Below are 20,932 nucleotides of genomic sequence, written 5' to 3'. Positions count from 1 at the left end.
CAACCAATCCACGCGGGTTCGCCACGATACGGCGATACCACGATACGTTATCGTAGAACGATATACGATAATCGTATCGTCCGTGTCGAAGTGCATATATTGCGATTATCGTTACGCGTGTTAATTTTTGTAATATTTTAATTCATGCCCCCCTCCCCATACAAATGATGTACGAATAATATAATTATTGTCATATAAATGCTTTAACATGTGAAATTATTGCTCCGTAAATAAATACATTGAACGTGGGTTTTATAGAGTACAATACACGCAGTACAATGCAAGATGGGATGACATCAGCCACCACCCGGAACAAAAACACGTTCGAGCCGCCGCGTGTGTTCCGCCCGGACGCGGCGTGCGCAGCATGGCGGCGCCCATGGGGAGGCGGCATGGCCTCAGCGTGTCGCGGTGCGTCGAAGCTGTAGAGGAGCTGCTGATGAGACACGCGGCGCCGAGGCCAAAGCGACTCCCCGAGCAGCTCGCGGAACACGCGGAGCCGCCGGGGAAGGCGCGGTGCTCGCGAGAAACCCGCCCGGCGCGAGTGTTCAAGGAGCGCAGTGCAAGGCACCTCAGGCAGAGGGACCTGGTGGTACCCAAGGGGGTGCTGGAGATGTTGTTTGAGGGGGGCCAGGTACTGCAATGGCTCTCGCGCAGTTCCAGACACGAGCACGCGCAAGCTGCCACCAGTTGGGGTGCTCGTTTTACTCGGCTTGGGATGATGGGATGGATCGCTCTCCCATTCTCACCCCCTCCCGCCTACCTCGGCGAGTCGTGATGATGAGTTGTCACGAGCTCATTCATTCATCACGCATAGTCAGCGAAGAACTGTTGCACCAAACGTGTCACCCCTTGCGACAGCATTCGCTTAAACTGATCTTGCTTGCCATGCACCGGCGTCTCGACTGATTTGTTTGATACACGGATCGCGGGGGCGTTTCGGAGTCAAGTTTTGGCAAAACAATCGATCCAATGTTTTGCCTGAGTCTTAACGTTTTTATAATTGTTGGATGAGCGTTTGGTTATGGTTCACACAGCTTAAGGCTCAACAACGACTTTCCCAAGTTGACGTGTTTACCTGCAGGCTTGCCCCATATTCGCGTCAGACAACATTCTACGATCCATGCAGATTTGATCGTTATATGTCCAAAGCGGGACCACACAGGGGATTTACAACGTCTAAAGTTGATTCTAGATTTGAAGCTTTCGTGACTGCAAGGATTCATATTCTTAGGTTTTTTCGGTAAAGTCACGTAGGTAAAAATTTAAAATTAATAAAAGTAAAATAAAAATCACGACGTTTCGGAAGCAACACAAGCTTCCGTCTCCAGGTGGAACCGTCACAGCACGATACTTACATGACTTTACCGAAAAAACCTAAGAATAAGTCTAAAGTTGAGTCTGCCCGCTGTGTGTGCGCAGGTTCCGAGCGCGTTCATCGCCGATTTGATGAGCTCGCATGATCCCAGGCTGCCCACCGTTACCGACTGCGTGCAGACAGAGAGCGGCCTGGCTGTTCGGTTCGATCGGCGCGAAGTGTACAGCAGGGTACTGGGAAGACCCCCCGTATCGGACCTCATGAGTGATGCTCGCACATCAGAAGGCCACAGGGCGTCACTTGAAGGCACGGCAGACCTACCGTCTGTTAAAACGCTCTCGCTGAACTGCTGTTTGCCAAATGAGCGCTCGTCGAGCGAGGATGATTATTGTTGCGAGTGTCAGGAACATGGGAATTTACCAGAAGTTGCAAAGCGAGAACTCCGAAGTTGCGTGGTGGTCAACTGTCCGTGTCTGCACCGATGCGAGCCGCTGACACCAGGGCATCTGCGCTGTGTTCTCCTGGCCCATCAGCTGTCAAGACTGCTTTCGCTTGATGGGTGAGGATGACCCGATTATTACTTAGTGCGCGTCCCATTGCATTGATACATCGGGAAAACAATCTAGATTTGAAGTTTTCGTGACTGCAGGGATCCATACTCTTTGGTTCTTTCGGTAAAGACACGTAGGTAGAAAATAAATGAAATCACGACGTTTCGGGCGCTTGTGTTGCGCCCGAAACGTCGTGAGGTGGAAATGAGCACCACCCTTCAGTGTGTAGTTCAGTGATAACTCCTGTGGGCTGTTGCCTAACACGGGTTGGGTAATGCACAACTCTGCAAGAGTTACAAATTGATTCTTCATCTCATGATGCCGATAGCACAATCGGAGTAAAATTTGAAATGAGACTTCAACATTAAATAAATGTGTCAAGAAACTAAATGTGAGAAAACGGAAGTAACGTGAAAAATAAATGTGGCGTATAGTACTGTAGTAGATGAACGCTTGTGCCATATTGACTTTGCATTCAGTTTCAACTCTTTGCTGACCCTTTGATCGTCGATATAAGATTGAGACGTGCTTTGTATATTATGTGCGCAGCTATCACGTGTACAAATGTCCAGCCATCAAGGAAGGGGCACACGTGGAGGTCCTGAAACCACTCCGGTTTGAGTGGCCGACAGCAGCCGAGAAAACGGCGGCGCACGGTGACTCTGGTCCTCTCACCGACCCCGTGGCGGAGTGCCGGTCGAGGCTCCTGCAGTCAGGGTTCGCGGAGCCAGTGGAGAGGCAGAGTGCGACCGAAACCAAACTCTCACGCCGTTCCGAGCCGGAACCGGAAACAAACAGGAAGAAGGAGCAAGCGCAGAGGGAAACCAGAGTGACGAACGAGGCAGAAGCAGCTCGTTCACCTCCTGATCAGATGTATAGAGTCAACCTCCAGCAGTTTGTGAGCACGCGTTGCCTTGAAGGAATGGACCCAAATCTAAGCACCGTCTTGGGTAAATATAAGGCGTGCAGGAATGCACTGATCCCTCGATTAAAATAGATTTTTACGCTTACAATATATGCAACTAATCATGTGTGTCAGAATGGATTGTTTACAATTAATGCGAATGAATTGCTAATTATAGGCTCAGGAAGTGAAACATCTTATGGGACAAAATAAATAAATGCTAACAAAACGGTAAAAGTGAGACCAGATTTGATTCTCTCATCAATTCTTCAAAATCGCTGCAGAAGGGGAAAATTAATCAATACATGTCGAGTACATATGTTCCTTGCACATTCAGATTTTGTACTGTGTTGAACGAACAGCATCTCACTTTTGGGTTTGACACGGCGGTGATTCTTTGTGAATCTGATTGGATGTTTAAACGTTGTCTGTGCTGTGGGTTTCATGCAGTTGATGACGATTACTTGGCTCAGGTGGTCGAGTTAGAAGCTGCACTGAATGGCTGCCAAGGCGGTGAGGTAAGTTTTCCTGTCTGCGCACACTCACTGGATGCCTCTTGGTCATAATGCTCCACTGTACTTGCAACCCAGAGGTCACTGGTTACATTTCCTGGCGCCCCATTTGAAATAATCGTCCAAGTTTCTTAAATCCCTCCCCCCCCCCCAAACCTCTAGCCCTGGTGGCGGGCTGTTAACTACCTCATCTGGTATGCAGGAGGACGTGGGTTCAATCCCGACCCTGACACGTATATATTTGGAGTTAGCGTGTTCTCCCCGTTGCATGTATTTTTCCCCGGGTCCTCTGGTTTTTCCCTCCACATTTAGTATCAATATGCGTTTTTAGTATCAACATGCGTTTAGAGTATTTGGCTTCTATACATTTGCACATGATAAGCCACTTCGTTGAGCTATCATTTGTGGCCAGGTCGCTTCTGTAAAAGAGCTATATAGGTCAGTGGGCCTTACCTGGTAAAATAAAAAGTGGTTTTAGTTTATAAGAATCAATGGGAATACCAGAGTTGGTCAATCCGCTAGTCATATGTACTGGTGGGGTAACGTGAATTCAGTTTCAAATTCAGTTTCTGAAGAAGATCCCATAATGTGGGGCGAAACGTCCACCAATGTACAACACCAGATAAGACAACCCACAGAAACATTGAAGAGCTATACAGCACAACTGATAAAACCTACACAGTGATACAAGATCAGTTTGCTACTGCATTTCCAGTGTATTCATTGCATGTCTGTTTATGTTTTCAGACCCGTCTTCTGCATATAGTTTGTTGCGAAGAGGAGTTTAACCAGCAGAAAGTTGATTTGCTTCTTCAGTTGGTTGGTCAGAGTGATGCTGTGAAGATGCAGGTGAACTCCACATAGAAACAAAAGCAAAAGCGTCAGGCAAACATCACATACAAGTTGAATAAATGTTCACTGACATAGATATGAACTCTTAGAAATTGCATGAATATCCCTTTCTTTCGTGACGGCCATTATGTTGTTATTTAGGTAAGTTAACAGTGCACTGTGCTCTGGCCTTCACTGGTGTCCTCAGCCCATTCACCATACCCTCCCTCCCTCCCTGTATGTGCCTATGACCCATATGATTCACTATGCATGGCTATTGCTCACGATTCGTTGTACACAACTGTGTTTCAAAATAAATGTTTTGCACTGAACGTCAAATATAATTTGAAACACAATGATTTAATTCAGCCATCTACGAATAATGCCTGCTCTAGGGGCTAGTTGCGTGACACCTTTGAGAGTCAATACATATTCTGGACTCATTTCATAAAAACAATGTCTGTAGTATTGATTTTGCTTTGGAGAAAATCACCGACCAGCCTGCAACGTATCATGTATTCTTTGCAACAGAGGCACGTGGTGGTTGGCAGTGTGAAGACGGGAGAAGGGACTTTGCAGGTTAACGCGCTTGAATATTTACGGTACGCTACTTTTATCGTGGGGGGAGCATTTGGTGCAGTGGTTTTCGCGCCGAGCTGTAAACCCGGAGATCCAAGTCTCATTCCCAGCCATGGCTCACATCAGCCGTGGGTGCTGTCTGCACAAATCCTGAGCCACCCCTTCACCGGCCTGTGCTCACCAGCGTGGTGAAGTATGGCCAAATAACGCCCGTGCCTGACATGGGGTGGAGTGGCTTTGATCTGGCAGTGGACTTACAAAGGGCTGTCAATTATTATAATTATTAAGGGATTTTAATTAACTTGGGGTCACATTAAAATATGTTTCAATGTGTTACAACACGATATACTTAAACACTCTATATTGTATTGGATGGAAAATAGATGTATCCCGCCCAGAAATTATATTGAATTTTTGTTTTAAGTTTTCTATGAGGGAAACTGTTCAACCGTTAAATTATATCCAAACTTTGCAATCGACAGTGTACCTGCTGCTCTAGACCAAGCTCCAATTACACGTGCTGTTTTGTCTGCGCATTCATATACAGTCCACTGTCAGATGTGGGCCTCTGAGTGTTACTTGACCATGCTTCAGCATGCTAGTCAGTGTGGGTTTGTGAAGGCGATAATTCACACGTGTTTCCTCTGCTGTTGGTGACATCAGACCCGGGTACTCTGTCTACCTTCCTCAGGTCGTACGTGGAATACACCAGAGCCTCTTGCTGTCCCTCTTCTTAACCAAAGTGTTCTCTTGCAGGCTCCGCCGAGCACAAATGAAAGAGGCTTCAGTTATGAAATACGGGAACTCGGTGCAAGGTACGATCGTCCGTCTGCTGCAGGGGTAGGGGACCTGTTCCTTACTAAAGCCGAATAAAGCCTTTAGATAGATACCTTTGGCATGCAGCCACACATTAACACACATCTGTGGGTTATTCCATAATCCAAAACATTATTACGGTTCACCTTTGCAAGTGCCTGAACGTGCTAAACTTAGAAACACGGTGTTCCCTTGTTGAAAATAAACCCTCCTAAAGTATTTGATTAGTGCGGCTAAGATGTTGGCAGTGATGGATACATCTCTTTGTGGGCTGTTTCTCAGCGGTGTGGCCGTGGGCCGTCTGAAATTAAGTTGACGGCCATATCTGGCCCACAGGTCATAGGTTTTTTTCACCTCTGTAAAACGATCAAGCAAATCAACTCTTTGTTCATAGTATCAAAGTATCTCCTAGCTCCAACAAACATTATCGGATGCTCATTTCTGTTGGCAGCTGCTTACAAATGGTGGATATTCAACATTTTTATATCAGGGGCCTCTCTCTGCAAGTTGGATGGATATATGTTGCGTACGTAGCTGAACGTGCGAATCGGAGATGCGAGGGAAAGACAACAAACTAAACACAAAAGTAGTTTGAAAGAAATTAGTTTTCAATCTAGATTTAAAAGTGCATCGCTCCAGTGGCTTCCTTATAAGCTGACCACTCATGTCTAATCAAAAGAGTGGTACTCATTTTACAGATAATGGAGGGACCGGTAGCTCTGATCAAATCAGATCTCAGAAGCTTTGCAAGATTGAACCTTGATAGTGCTTGGGTGGGCACCCACTATGCATAAACACAAATGTAACACTATCAGTAGAGGGCAGTGCAGCTCAATATTTGTTTATATTGCACGATGTTCCAACATCTCAGCTCCCCACCTGAAGAGCTTGATGAAGTATGGTTAAATAACTCCTATGACCCGCACGGTGTCGGTAGGCCATCATTCAGCAGTGGATTGACAAAACGGCTGTACGTGTACATGAAGGGATGAATGTGTGAGGTGTTATCGACGTGGTGGATGGGAGTGTTGTTTAACCAGCTGACTGGCCGGACCGTGTCACGTTCACAGGCCCCGAGTGGGAGGAGATTATCGACGTGATGACCGCAGCGACGGTGAAGTTTGAGCTGCTGTCCTCGGCTCACCGCAGCACGGTGCGCTCATTCCGCACGGCGACGCCGTCCCACTCGCTCTTCATCTCACATCTTCACATCGCTCAAACAAACTAAGAGAGGTCTCCAGGGGGGGGCTCTGAGGTCGGAGCGCCGAGCTGGCGCCGTTGGCATCCTGCGCTGGAATCCAGGCAGCCGCCTGCCGCCATTAAACCGGTTCCCCAAATGCAACGAGTTAGCGGTCGAAGCCAGGGGTCAGCAACCAAAGTAACAAGAACCAAATTCTTTCCGAATTCAGTAAAAAATATGGAGAGCCGCAATGCGTAATTCACGTGGATACGAGAGAGTGGCCCTTAAAGAGCCACCGCATGCGGCTACGGAGCCGCAGGTTTAAACCCAGTTACCAATGACTACCAAAAAAACCCCCATCACATTCTCTCGGAGGTTGAATGGCACTGGGTCAATTCATTCCTTCATTCGTTCATGCAAAGCCACCCAACACGTAAGAATATTTACGACGTAACAATCCTCAAATTAACTTTTTACTTTCCGCCATTCGTTCGTTCCATCGCTGATTCCGTCACGTGTGCACACCTGCAGCTGCCGCTGGAGCTCAGCGAGGGTGCGGAGAGAGCGAGCGCCGCCAGGGGACGGCGGAGCGGCACGTTCGTCATGTACAACGCGGCGCGTCTCTCCACGCTCTTCCACAACTACCGCACGGCCGTCAAACGAGGTCCCGCGCTCAATCAAAGTGCAGCGGCAGCAGCGGAATTAGTGGCAGCAGCAGCTGCTAGGACCACTGCTGCAGCGAGCAACATGACCACTTCACGATGTCACTTGTTTGTTTTTGTTTGGTTGTTGCTTGGACTAAAATTTTGATCCAGCTGAAAGTCATTACCAGCGTTAATTGCGTAAATGAAATTAGTGACAAACACATTCAACGCAATGTGTTCTTTAAACCAGTCAACGGTGAATCTTTGAGTGGGCAAAATCATCAGGCGTAAAGATGACTATGACGATGATTGCCCGCCATTTGTATGAAGAAACATACCAAGATAGATTAGTAACGTCTTGAAAAACTGCAATGCATTGAGAAAGACCGAATGTGGATATTAGCTCGACTGTAAATGTATATTACAAGATTTACAGAGTTCACTGATTGACTGACTTGATAATATTGGGTGGGGGTTTAATTGCACGCCCCTAACACCCAACGTTTAATAACCAAGAGTGAACTAATTTTGACTGCTTTGCTTCACTTTCAGAATGGCGAAATAAAATCGAGACTAAGATTTGGATAAGATAAAAAAAATTAATGACTTTATTAAGACTGCTTTGTTTACGCAACTTTTGTGTAAACAACCCAGGGAATAACATTTCATCTTGCTAATTGCTTGAGTTGGAACATCTTGTTTGCACTGGTGTCTGGGTGTCAGATGACCCATACATGTAGTAAACACGTCACATACAAACAGTTTAATCCCTACAACTTGTGCAGTATACATTTATGCGTTGGATATAATGATGATTTATGACCTTGGAACTATCATTTTTTTGTGTTAATGTATTCCCACAAAATTTCCATGCTTTTCAAATTCACCATTTGATGAAAGTTGAGAATTATTTTGTTGGGTATTATTTTTGTACTGTAGTAAGTATGGTTAAAACAGTAACATGTGCATTTTATTTACCACCTAATTTCTCACGTTATGCATACGTGTTGCCTCAATGTCTATTGGCCAATGCAGGAATGTACCCAACGTTTCCTGAAGTAACTTCGTTGGATTTCTCGCTGCTGAATGAAGAGGTAAATTAAACACTTTGTGACTAACGATGCCCTGTATTCACATTGCTGCAGATTAAACATTGCTAGAACCGCAAACACACGGGTGTGGGTAAGCATTACAATAAACACAAAGCAAATAAATGACGGTGCTATCGGTCGGTCGTGTTCGTGGGTCACACTTTAGGAAGAATGGCGCCTTCTCTACAACTACATCGTTCCGTTTGGGGAGCTGCTTTCTCGTTCGTCTCATCTGGAACCGGCGCGGGGAATTCACGCGACCGCGCACACGGACGTGGTACCAAACAAGCCACCCTGGTTTTTCCATTTCACAAAACGTGCCCCTCGCGTGTCAGCGAGCGTCAGCGGAGCAAAGCGCCAAACGCTTTGAAAGCCACACAATGTCGCGCCGAGGGGGCCGCTATTCAAATTGTACAGTGCTTGAGTCAGCATCGCTGGGGGGGTTTAATAATAACCGTGCATTCGATTGCGGAACAGCAAGTCCGCCTTCCGGAATGTCTGGCTTAAATAAATAATCTATTGTTCTGTTGACATTTGGTGTTCACTCATTGCAAGAAAACGTGCTTGGGTGCCTCGCAAATGAACACATTTCCATTGCAATGACATCATTGCAGAATGACTGCATGCCCGAGCCACGCTGGAGTCCATTCGCAGTCCCGGCACATTGGTGAAAATTCCACATTGCTACGGTGGTCAGAGCACCGCACTACGAAACCCACCATCCTAAGTTCAATTCCCAGCTACGACTAATCGCAATGGTGAGGGATATATGAAACGGTCCCGGCCACCACCTCCTCCACCAACCAATGTGGTGAAGTATGGTCAAACATCCTCCATGACTGACATGTAGGGAGGCCTTCATCTAGCAGTGGATTGACAAATCCTGAAAATGTTCTCAATTATGTAAAATAATTAATCATTTTAAAGGATTGGTACATGTGCTTTACAGATATCACTGTTAGATTGTACCCCTTATCCTCTGTACAACTGAGCCACGCTGGGGCCGTGCCAAGCCAGCTCAGCTCAGAAGGCGCCAGGTAGTTTTGCCACGACAGAACCCAAGCCGTGCCACGGATGTCACACGCATTGAATGTGTCATTAGTCCTACACCTGGCCCTGCTTGGCCCCAAGCCAGATTTAGGTGTCTTGTGAGGTGAGCTTTTGATGGTTTGTTAGTGGCTCGGCTCAGCAAACAGCCACTTGAAAAGCACCTGTATCACGAGAGCTCCCGCGCTGGCATGGTTCAGATGTGCAAGTGGAAAAAAGAGTTATTCGTTGTGAATTGTGACTGCCGTTATTAATGCTTAAGAGTCTTGGGTGGTAGTGGAGTCAATGGCAATGCCAGTTATGGGGGTCGCAGTGATGCTATAAGTGAATTGTTGCGATGTCGTGGTGTGTTTGCTCTGCCCTCCCTGCTTCACACACAGCTCTACAAGTTCCTGGTGGAACTCAGCATGGACTTCAGCTCCTACTACAACCGGGTTCGCGTCCTCTCTGTGAGTAATCAACACAGACAGCTGACTCATGATTTAAGATTCTCTGTCTTTATTTTATGCATGTAGGCATTGTGTAGTTTTACATCTCATTCCTTGGGGCTGTGCATTTCCACGCAGTAACTTTTATTTTAGATATTTGTGTTATCATTTGAAATGTTAGTTTTTTGCACACATTAATCACTTAAGATAACATGTAATTCTGAAGCATAAACAGTCATATTTGAGAAGAAGCAACACTGACAACAATTCTGCAGTTATTTTCTTCATAATTTGGGTACAAATTATACGAAGAGGTAGCTTCATGTGTCCGTAACAGTTGCTAACCAGGAGATGCATTGGCAGAGGGCCCCACTCAGAATCAGAAATTTGAGAGTGCAAACCAGTGGCATAGCATGGTTGTATGTGTATGTATGTATTCATGTTGACCTTCTTTCGTACCGTACGTAGCCAACCGTGATAATCAGAGGTGCGGGGGAAGGACAACAAACTAAACACAAAATAAATTGTAAAGAAATGCGTTTTCAATTCTAGGGGCATGGAGCCTGGTGCAAAGGAATGAAATGGAGGCCCCCTGTCTATAAGCTATGCTCTGTACCATCTGTTGATCTTCCACGAAACTCATGGTTCACCATAAATTGCATCCACTGCACAAACAATGGCAGATGCGGATACCTGATGCACAAATGGAAAATTAGAAACTCTCCAGTCGTGTGCGGCTGTGGTCATTCAGAGCAGAGACCCTACAACGTCTAATGACGCAATGCCCCGGTCCACACAAACATACGAAGGAGACATCACAACGATGATACACTCTGCTGCTCCTGACGCGGTTATCTGGCTTAGCCACCTGAATGTGACATTGTAGTTGGTGCTCCTCATCTACATTAGCCGTACGAAAGAAGAAGCGTCCCCTCCGGCCGATGGGCCCCATGGCAGTTGCACCTCCTGCACACTGAATAGCCACGCCACTGTTTCAGACCCTGGCTGGAGTGTCACCTCAGCCTATCATGTGATGAGTACCACTTTGTGGAAGGTCAACAGTGGTTGTCTTGAGGACTGACTGACTCCTTCCATATGATTGTGGAATTTTCACCATTAAATGTACGGGGGGGGTTTGTTTCCCTGTCGGAAAAAGTCTTGGGACTGGAAAAAACAACGCGAGAAACAGCCAGCGGGTGAGCAAATTGATCCAAGAGAAACGGGAGGAAGGGCAGAAAGTGAGAAAGGGAGGCTGAATTTGTGAGTGGGGCCATGTCCTTAAGGCTTTTATTAGGAATCCACTGGAGCTGTGCAATTTTAAATCGAGATTGAATACGCATTTCTTTAGAACTGCTTTTTGTCTTCAGTTGTCCTTCCCCCGCACCTCCGATTAGCTCGGTTGGCTATGTACGGTGTGAAAGAAGCTCAATGTACATACACATACAAGGCTGAGCATCTCACCCACGTGCCCCTTTGCGATTGCCCAGGAACCCGTGCCGCACCTGTCCGGGATCATGTTCGCCCGGCTCCGGCTGCTCGAGCGTCTCCAGGAAGTGATGCACGCCGCAATGGCGGCCCTTGGCCTCCCGCCATTGAAACAGATTTGACGCGGCCCGGCGCTGGGTCACGGTCGTCGCAAGGTCACGGTCGTGGGTCTGAGCCGCAATAAGACAAATGTCACGGGCTGCCGTTTCTGAAGTACGAGCCAAAGGTGGGGAAGCTGTGACCCACGGGCTGAATACAACCCTCGACTTCCTTTCACCTCGCCTTTAGACACAATTTTAAATGGTCCGCAAAATATATTTATCCATCACTGCAAACATCTTAGCCACACTAAACCGGTACTAGAGGGGAATATTTTTAACCTGTCAACACCGTGTTTATGATTTTAGACGTCTCGCAGTGGCAGAGGTCACAGAGCTGTGGGTGTTGGCGTGTGGCGCGCCGCCAAACACGTTTGAAAGTCCGGTTTGGCTCTCGGTGGTAAGGGGAAAGCTGTCCCCATAAATCCACTGTGTGGGTGAGCCAACCTGCTACAGGATGATGAGGCGCTGCTCGTAAGGCGTAAAGATAGTAGGTTGTTGACCTGTCAGTGTGGAATTTAAGTGTCCATGTCGTGTGTGGGTTACTCCCACGATTGTAAATGCATGAATGGTGAGGTAAAGGTGGAGCCCTGCAATGTCTTGCTCATGTCACTGCTGGCAGAAGAGCCTTCACGAGAGGGAGCTCTCGCAGGGCCCCTATCGAGGGTATTTTGCCTCTTTTTTCTCGGTGGCCGTACATTTTGGCAGAGGTGGGATTACTACACGATCCACGGTGCACTACTACCCCTCTATACTGCGGCGCAGATGGGGCAAGACCCTGCACAAGAGTTCACTCGTTCCTGTATAAATAAAATGCATTATTGTGGTTACCGTCCATTCTCCTGAACGGAGTCATTAATGACCACACATTAGGTTTGTGCACCACTTTGTTTATGGCCTCGAGGTGGTGGTTCTGTCTAACCATAACCACCCCCCCAGAGCCAGCATGCACAGCTTCTCGCCCTCCCACGAGTCAACCAACCCCTCCTGTGTGTATTCATCGTGAAAAAGTTCAACCGCCTCAATAAAATCCCAACATTTAACTCTGCAAATGAAGACCGGTGTGTTTATTGTTGTTGGACTGTATCATGCGTTGAGTTGCTGCACAATTCAGTGTCCCGCTTAATGCGACACTGCCGTGCCGCTGAGAACAAAAACCACCAAATTAAAGGTACGGACGGACGTTTCCCCTACTTTGTGATTCAGCCAAAAAGTGGAATTGGACCTAGACACGAACATTCGTATAATCCGAATGTGTCACGTCACAGGAATGGATGTGACGTCACAGGAATGGATGTCACGTGCACGACGCCATTGCCGTGAGTTTCACACCAATTCGGCGTCAGGTGTCGCAGGCCATCGGGTGACGTCACCTTTCGTTAGCACGAAGACGCTGGCGTAACTATTACATTCTTACATTTAACATTATTACTTAACGTAAATTACCTGTTACAATATATGAAATTGTCCTTAATCTGAAATGTTTTCATCCGACACTCATCCCTAATAAAGCGAAAAGCTACACAATGCAACACGGTCTGGTCAATCATTGTACTGAGTGTAATTTAAACACTGTTTAGTGATGTATTTCAGACCACGATATGACAAACACGACACTTCAGGGAACAAGATGCCACATCCATGTTCCTCTCTTTACAAATGGAACAATTTTTCATGATTAATGTAACATTTTAGACGCATACATCACATTACAGTAACATTGTACGTTTCTGCATTCATCGCTGAACATATTTTGCTTGCAACGAATGAACTAAAATAAACGCCATAACCATTAGGTGCACTGAACATGCAAGTGTGTCACTCGCTTTCATTTCTAGAACTGGTAAAGTGCAAAACTAAGCTGCATTTGGTTGTGCAAATTACCATGCACAAGCACAAATTGGAGTTTGTGTGTAAATTTATTTCAAAGAGGTTAATATACTGGCTTTGCTACACGATGTATTATCGTGTATTGTTTACTGTGATAGAAAAAGGAAGTACTGTATAATTGCTTCTTTAAAAACGAAACATTTAAATCAAAATGTCAGCCTGTAGCAAGGCCTGCCTCTGGCAATAATAAATCAGGATGCTACCTTAAATGCCCTCGTTAATCTGAAGCGTTCTACCAGTGGTCTCCGCCTGGTGCACTTCAAGTGGTACAATACTCAGACTTGAAACTAGGATCTCAGCAGTGCACCTCGCTCAGACTTCACACCTGCGGTTGCAGAAGATGATCCGAAGACGATTGCTTGTGTTGCGATCGAAACGTCGTGAGTTTATTATTTTTCTACCTACGTGACTTTACTGAAAGACCCAAAGAGTATGAATTCCTGCAGTCACGAAAGCTTTACGTCAATATTTAACCGCCTCTACGGGGAGGGTTTCCACACAACCATTAGATCTTTAAACAGACTCCGAGACGAGAAGGCTCATCTGATCGAGTCGCTCACTTCTCTGAAGAGATGCCACGACACCAAGTAATACCGAGAGCCTTTACACTCACATCTGCTGCTGTTCAGGGCCGGCTGAGCCCTGATCTCAGTGAGAATAAGACTGCTCCGTTTTGAACTAGATCATTTAGACAAGACTCTCTTACAATCACACAGCATTGACAGAAAAACATTTCTACATCTGATTGGGACCATGTAAATAGCATGACAGCCTCTTCAGCCGACTCGATGTCAGCTAAAATGCAAAGAGAACCTGATTTCCAAGTTCAGCCTCCTGTCTAAGAAGAATCCAGAGCCACACAAAAAGTTAGACGTTGATAAGATTGTTATCAACCAGAGTAACAGCTCAATTTCCAACAGTCTAAAATCGGTACATGCTAAAGGGTTGAATTTCATGCTAGTCGATGATACAATTGTCCAGGTCGACATAGCCCTTAAAGGTTTGGGACACGTTCCTGCAGACGTGGCGAGATCGGAAATCGCTGCAATTCTAAAAAAACGCTAAGAAACCCATCAGCAACATCAGCAAGGATGAGCGCTTTGAGCTTTCTCAACTGAAAAAGAGATATGACATAGTCATCCTCTCAACTAACAAGGGCAATGCCACTATCATCATGTATAAAACCACATGCAATAACAAAATTCAGGACCTACTTAATGATGGCAGCTATACCAAAATCTATAGAGATCCTACCAACCACCTGGTTACGAAAACCAACAATATCATCACTGATTCGACATCTTTAATCGCACCAACCAAGCGGCTCTCTCTAAAACCCTCTGCTGCTAGACCACCCAGATTTTATGGCTTACCAAAAATCCATAAAGAAGGTACACCACTTCGTCCTATCGTCTCCACCATTGGCTCACCCACCTACAAACTGGCCCGATTTATGTCTGAGACCTTGCTGCCATTCACTGGCAAGACCACCTCAGCTGTACTCAACTCAGCTCACTTGGTTTCTCTAATTAAAGACATCTCACTATCTCCAGGTGATTTGCTTGTCAGCTTCGATGTATCTTCTTGGTTCTTTCGGTAAAGTCACGTAGAAGGGAAGTAATACAATAATAAAATAAAAAAAAAAAATTCTCACGACGTTTCGGCCACAACGCAAGCAGCCGTCCTCAGGTGAAGACCAGGTCTGTAGGGGAGTTTGGTACAAACTGAGCAATCATTGGAAGGACGCTATTAACCAGGTAAAGTCATAACTGGCTGTGATGCTTCCATCCTACCTGCCTATGTTAGCAGTTATTTCCGACTCTCTGAGTTACATTACCTTGTTAAATGTCTTTACATTAACAGGCTAAATGTCTCACTAACATAGCCACTGCTTCTCTTTTCCTCGATGCGGCGGTGGCGCTCGTTGTTTAATAGGCTGAATGTCTCTCATCAACACAGCCGCTGCTGCGGGAGCCGTCTCACATTGACATGCTCATCTCTCATCTCGAGCAATGCAATGGCTTCTTCAGCACTAACCGTGGGGTTACATTAACAGATTGACATGCAAATCTCTAGCAACACAATAGCCGAGGTATAGCGAGCTCTGCGATCTTACATTTACTTGCAAATTCCATCTCTAGCCCCGCCCACTTACCCTCGGGTTGTACCCCATCTCAAACATATATAGCCTTTGGCTGCAGCAGCAGCTCTCTCGCTGTATTTTCTCTATCTACGTGACTTTGCCGAAAGACCCAAAGAGTATGATCTGTGATGCTGACATCGCACGCAATGAACGAACGGACATGTGTGTGGATGACACGTGATGCTGTATCCTAGCAGTGCACCGACTCTGACATAGCACGCAACGAACGCGTCATTAGCCCTGGCCCAGCTTGGCACCGTGCCAAATTCAGTCTTGCGAGGCCAGAAGATGAAGGTTTGCTTCTGGTTCGCCTCGGCAAATGAGCCGTGGAAAGCCACCCACACCACGAGGAGTCCCATGCTGACGTGGCTCGGATGTGTCAGTGGAAAAACGGTGTTCGAGTCACCGCTACTGCGCGGCCCTCACAATGACCGCAGGGTCTGCCTGGGTACGGACGAGCCCCGGGGAAGAACTAAACTCTTAAACATCTCCAGCAGCCGCTCGTCCTCGTCTTGTGGGATCACAGAAGAGCTCCTCCTGGCCGGCAGCTTCCTCGGCGGCAGCGGGGGCCCGTCGCCTGTCGCATCGGCGCCCAGGAAGTGCTGCACCCTCTCCTCGAGCGCCGCGTTCTCCCGCGCCTGACTCAGCCGCCGGAGACGCAGCAGCACGGCCTGCTCCTCGTCCTTGTTTCCCAGCGCCGCCGCCAGGCCCGGCCGCCGCCGCGGAGGCCGCAGCTTCAGCTTGGCCTCCTCGAGGCCCTGGTTCTCCTGCCGGTGGCTGTTGGATGAGGAGAAGAGCGTGCAGAATCGGATGATCCTCCGCCGAGACGGAGGAGAGGGGCCACCCGACCTGCTCTTGAGGCCGCCTCTTTTTGGACTGCGGTAGTCTTGGTTACGTTGCCCACCGCCTTCCTTCCTCGTGGTGGACTTCCTTCGGGACAGACCCTTGGCAGAGTTGGCGTCGTTCCGAAAAGCCGGCGTCCTGTCCCGCTTCGCTTCTCCGGCATCCAGCGTGTGGTCTCGCCTCGCCTTTCCCACATCCATTGTCCGATCGTTGCCCACTCTGCCGTCCCCGGGCGTGGTTCTAGAGCCAACGCGCCCGGCGTTACGATCGACCTCGCACGGCTTTTGCGTCCGCTTGTCGAACGTCACGGCTTTCACTTTCCCCCTCCTCGCAACGCCGCCCTCGGACGCCTCGCGACCGCCGTGCACGTCGACTCCGAAGGAGTTCCGCGTCGGCCAGGGCCCCTCGCTCGTCCTGCACCGGCGTCCCGTGCCGGCGAGCATGGCCGCCTGGCCCGCCGGGGCGCTCTCCCAGGTCCTCCTCAGGCTGAGGTTGAACTGGTCGTTGCCCCGCTGTTGGTTCTCCACCAGCAGCTCGGTGGACTGGCGCGCGATGGCGTAGAGGGCCAGGCAGCGTGCGTGGGCGATCTCCTCCAGGCTGTCCCTCAGCCTCGACTCGAACGTGCGGTTCTCTTGCCTGGCTCTGTCCAAGTTGGAAGACTTGACCCTCTGCGTGATGTCCATCGGGGCTGCCTTGAGGTAGCGGTTGGCTGGTTCACGGTGCCTGGGCGTAGGTCATCATCACAATCATCAGCAAACGACATCGTGTATCCCCTGAAGATGCAGGACACCCCATATGATGCCACAATCCATGCACTCTCCTGTACATGAACTGTTCTCATACGGTATGTATGTGTACTTTGAACTTCTTTCGCAGCGTACATAGCCAGCAGTGCTAATCGCAGGTGCGGGGAAGGACAACAAACTAAACACAAAAAGCTGTTCTAAAGAAATGTATTTTCCATCTAGAATACATATAAATATATGCATATGTATAATATAAATATATATAACGCTAAATTATTAGCTTTGAACATCAGCATGCGGTAGAAAGGTTTTAAAAATATATAGGAAACGTCTTAGGCAATGGCCTTCATCCAGCAGTAAATCGATCATGACTCATGAGTGCTGCTGATGATGATGGCTTTGGTAATTCGACAACCTGTCGTTTTAAAACCGGTATAGTTGGTAAGTGTGCAACGGCACGGCGGTAAGGTCGAGCCTGGATCAGGGGTCGACAACCGATATAACAAGAAGAGCTATTCTTTATTCGAACTCGGTTACAAAAAACTGAATGTTTAAACAGTCGCAATGCACTGTGGTGAATACGAGACGGTGGTGGTCCTTAAAGCGCCACAGCACGCGGCTCCGCAGCCACAGGTTTCCGACCCCTGGGTTACAGGGAGCAGTGCTGCTACATATGTAGCAGCTATGTAGCAGCTATGTAGCAGCACTGCTCCCTGTAGCTGCTACGTATGTAGCTACTACGATGTAGCTGCTACATATGTAGCTACTACATATGTAGCAGCTACATCGTAGTAGCTACATATGTAGCTACTACATATGTAGTAGCTACGAGCACCGCACTTTCAAGGGCCCCGCGCTAAATGCTTTCAAGCTATCAATTTCGGTTCAGTGATTCTGCACTTGCTCTATCGCTATAGTACTATACCGCCTTCAACTTTTATGAACGACTGGGTGTTTAAGGTTAGAGATTTGTCGTATTATCTGGTTGTATAGCAAATTAAAAAATACAATTACTTTACTATGCAAGTAAAACAAATTGTGTTTTAATATTTGTGGGTTTTATTTTTATTTAGAGCCCCTTTATAACATCACGCTACAGGCCCCGCACGAGCTGACTGCGGCACCGAGAGGGAGCCCACGATTTCAGAGAGGACATACTGCGATGTGTCTCACCTTGAGTCCGGAGCCAAACTGTTGCTGCCAGACCCAAGGCGGTGGGTGCCAAGGGGCCGGGGCCCTTTCTTCGCTCGCCAAGCAAACACCGCCGCTGTCCGCGCGCGCGCCTCCGAGTTCACCCGCGCCGCGTGAGGTCAGCGGCTGCTGCTGCTTCCGCGGACTCCGCCGTCCACACGGCCACATCCGCTGCGCTCTCGAGGATTTGTCCGCAACCCATTCTGCACAAACACAACGGGTTCTACGGACTTCCCATAACAGCCAGAGCCACCCGAGTGTAACTCCCCCACCACCCCCCACCTCGCCAACTGTAGAATATCAATACACACGCAGCCGTTTCTTTTTCGCTTCTTTTCGTTTCTTTTTCTTTGTTTGCCGGTAACACTTCGCTGACCTGAGGGTGCTGCCCAACGACGACGAGTCAACACAGCCGCGCGAAGCGTGCTAGATGTGTCCCTGCGCCAAGTGCCTGGCCCCCCGCCACTTCGCCCTTGGCATTACAGGTGACCGAGCCCAGAGAGGGCTCGTCAAGAGCGCCCTCTTTGACTTGAGCAACCTCTTTACACATTGACACACACGCACACACACACGTGTGTGTCAGTGTGTAAAGAGCTTGCTCGGACAAAGACAAAGATCCCCCGTGTAGCCTTAACAGACTCTAGGGGCAAGTGCTGTTAGCGAGCACCTATGAAGGCCGGAACGGTACGCGAGGGGGTGAGTGGCCAGCACCACGCCCGACCGCCTTTGTCTCCCCAGTGGCGATGTTCACACCTCACCAAGTACTCATTTGAGGATGAGTCGACCTAAGGGATGCCGAGGACCAGATACGTGTCAGTGTGTAAGAAGCTCGCTGTAACACACACACACGTGTGTGTGAGGTCACAGCCCCATCGTTGGCCTCAAAGACGTGTAACTTTTATCACAAGTGCCTCTCTGTGTATGTACGCGCGTGTGTGTGTATACGTGTGGGGCAATCACAACAGTCTGGCAAGGCTATTCGGGGGATCTTTTACTTTGTCCGTGTGGGGAGCGGTCGTGCAACGGTAGCGCGCTGCGCTCCAAACCTGGCGGTCCGAGTTCGATTCCCGCTCACGGCCAACACCAGTGGTGATTATCTGAATCAGTCCTGGGCCTCCCCGAGGTCGACTCAGCCTTAAATGAGTACCTGGTGCAATGTGGCAACATCCTCACTGGGAAGACGAAGCCGTCCGGGTGTGGTGCAGGCCACCCACCCCCTCATGTGCTGTGCCGGCCTTCATAGGTTCTCGCTAACAGCACTTGCCCCAACAGTATGTTAAGGTTATACGGGGGAACTTTGCCGTTACCTTTAGAACGCGGAATGCGTGGCAAACAGCACGGTGACGTGAGTTGGATTCCCCCCCAGCCAGGGGTTGCATCAGTGGCGAGTGAGATCCGAATGGTTCGCCAGCGCGGTGAAGTATGGCCAGACAGCCCCCACGGACAGCAGGGAATGGGGAGGCCTTCATCTAACCAGCAGTGGATGATCAAAAGGAAGTCAATGATTCATGTTTAACTATGAACAAATCTAGGTTAATATTTTAATTATCTAGCTGAAAATCTTTTGACTCTCCTTGCACGCACGTCTGTTTACTGTGTCGAGTGTCTTTTCTCTCACGTTGCTCTTTAATGGATGGATTGATCGTTATTGATCTGCGCTGGAATGTCGCACTTAAAATGCTGAGATTCGCAACCCAAAACTCCCCTCGCAAAAGATAATGTTGTCACAATTGTCTTATACTAATTTGTAACACAGTCGTTCATGCAGAGCAAATGCACACTTGCTTGAGTGAATAATGATCTTGCAAATATTGTACAAACAAGACTCAACACATTTGTCATAACGCTGCCCCAAAAGGAAATGATTATATATTATAAGACACTCCTGTGATATAATAACATTGGCAATTATCTAAACTGTGTCTGGGTCTGTCCTAGGTTGACTCAGCCAAATATGTTTCACGTCTGTGCTGCGTAAAGTAGTGGACGGCACACACCTGCACCCTGTCGGGGTCGTCCCTCGCCTTAATAGGTGCTTGCTAACAGCAGCGATGGGATGGAACTTTCATAAACGGAAGACAGAAAAGAGGAAGACCTGGGAGCAGATGGGCAGAGGCAGTCGACAGACTCGGCACAATGGGATCAATAACAACAGCAGCAGCAGGGAAGCCGCCTCAAGCTCACAGGTGGAGGGAGCTCGTGGCAACAGCGGGCTGCTCGTCTACAGACGTCTGGCAGTTCAGCAGCACTGGCTCACGCGAGCCTCATTGCTGATGAGACGCTGCATGCTGAAACCGGTTCACCAGAGTTTGCTTGTGTCGAACCGATGCTGCTGTGTGGCTGATGGGCTGTGTGTTTTTATTATTTTCCACAATGACGCGACTGAATATTTTGTACGTATAATGTTGCCTGTTTATTAACATCATTAATCCCAACACTGTCTTAAAGGCTACGTCAAGAAGGTCTTATGACCATGAATGCCTCGATCCAAATTTCCATCGATGTGGCATGATGTATTTCGGCTACGAGCTCCTGGTACAATTCATCACTGGATAATTATACACGTTTAATCATTAGACAAGTTTAATCATTTAAACGTGAAACGCTCCGCCACAGTATTCGCTCATTATTTCCG

At 48.0% G+C, this 20,932-nt stretch overlaps 1 protein-coding gene across 2 annotated transcripts; it reads left to right on the top strand.

Annotated features, from left to right (window-relative positions):
- The first annotated feature begins 337 nt into the window (after positions 1-337).
- Positions 338-12,547, top strand: DALRD3 (DALR anticodon binding domain containing 3). 2 transcript variants are annotated; one of them, XM_078878165.1, is made up of 13 exons: positions 338-634; positions 1,423-1,877; positions 2,419-2,819; positions 3,224-3,291; positions 4,033-4,134; positions 4,648-4,718; positions 5,452-5,510; positions 6,582-6,664; positions 7,223-7,355; positions 8,371-8,429; positions 8,593-8,703; positions 9,854-9,922; positions 11,389-12,547. In XM_078878165.1, the coding sequence occupies exons 1-13, from the start codon at positions 368-370 to the stop codon at positions 11,506-11,508; spliced, it is 1,998 nt and encodes a 665-aa protein (XP_078734291.1). In that variant the 5' UTR covers positions 338-367; the 3' UTR covers positions 11,509-12,547. The 2 variants fall into 2 exon arrangements, with proteins under 2 accessions (XP_078734291.1, XP_078734292.1); XM_078878166.1 differs by lacking the exon at positions 338-634 and adding an exon at positions 644-767.
- Positions 12,548-20,932: the final 8,385 nt, after the last annotated feature.

The sequence above is a fragment of the Lampetra fluviatilis genome, chromosome 50, assembly GCF_964198595.1.
Source record: "Lampetra fluviatilis chromosome 50, kcLamFluv1.1, whole genome shotgun sequence".
Classification (NCBI taxonomy): Eukaryota; Metazoa; Chordata; class Hyperoartia; order Petromyzontiformes; family Petromyzontidae; genus Lampetra; species Lampetra fluviatilis.
Note: the sequence above shows the minus strand (reverse complement) of the source record. Positions and strands in the feature narration are given on the sequence as shown.

Bases quoted from the DNA above. Each gene is read 5' to 3' on its own strand.
- DALRD3 (XM_078878165.1), top strand. From the start codon at position 368: ATGGCGGCGCCCATGGGGAGGCGGCATGGCCTCAGCGTGTCGCGGTGC. The intron at 8,704-9,853 runs GTACCAAACAAG...CTTCACACACAG, and splicing joins CGACCGCGCACACGGACGTG to CTCTACAAGTTCCTGGTGGA. The intron at 9,923-11,388 runs GTGAGTAATCAA...GCGATTGCCCAG, and splicing joins ACCGGGTTCGCGTCCTCTCT to GAACCCGTGCCGCACCTGTC.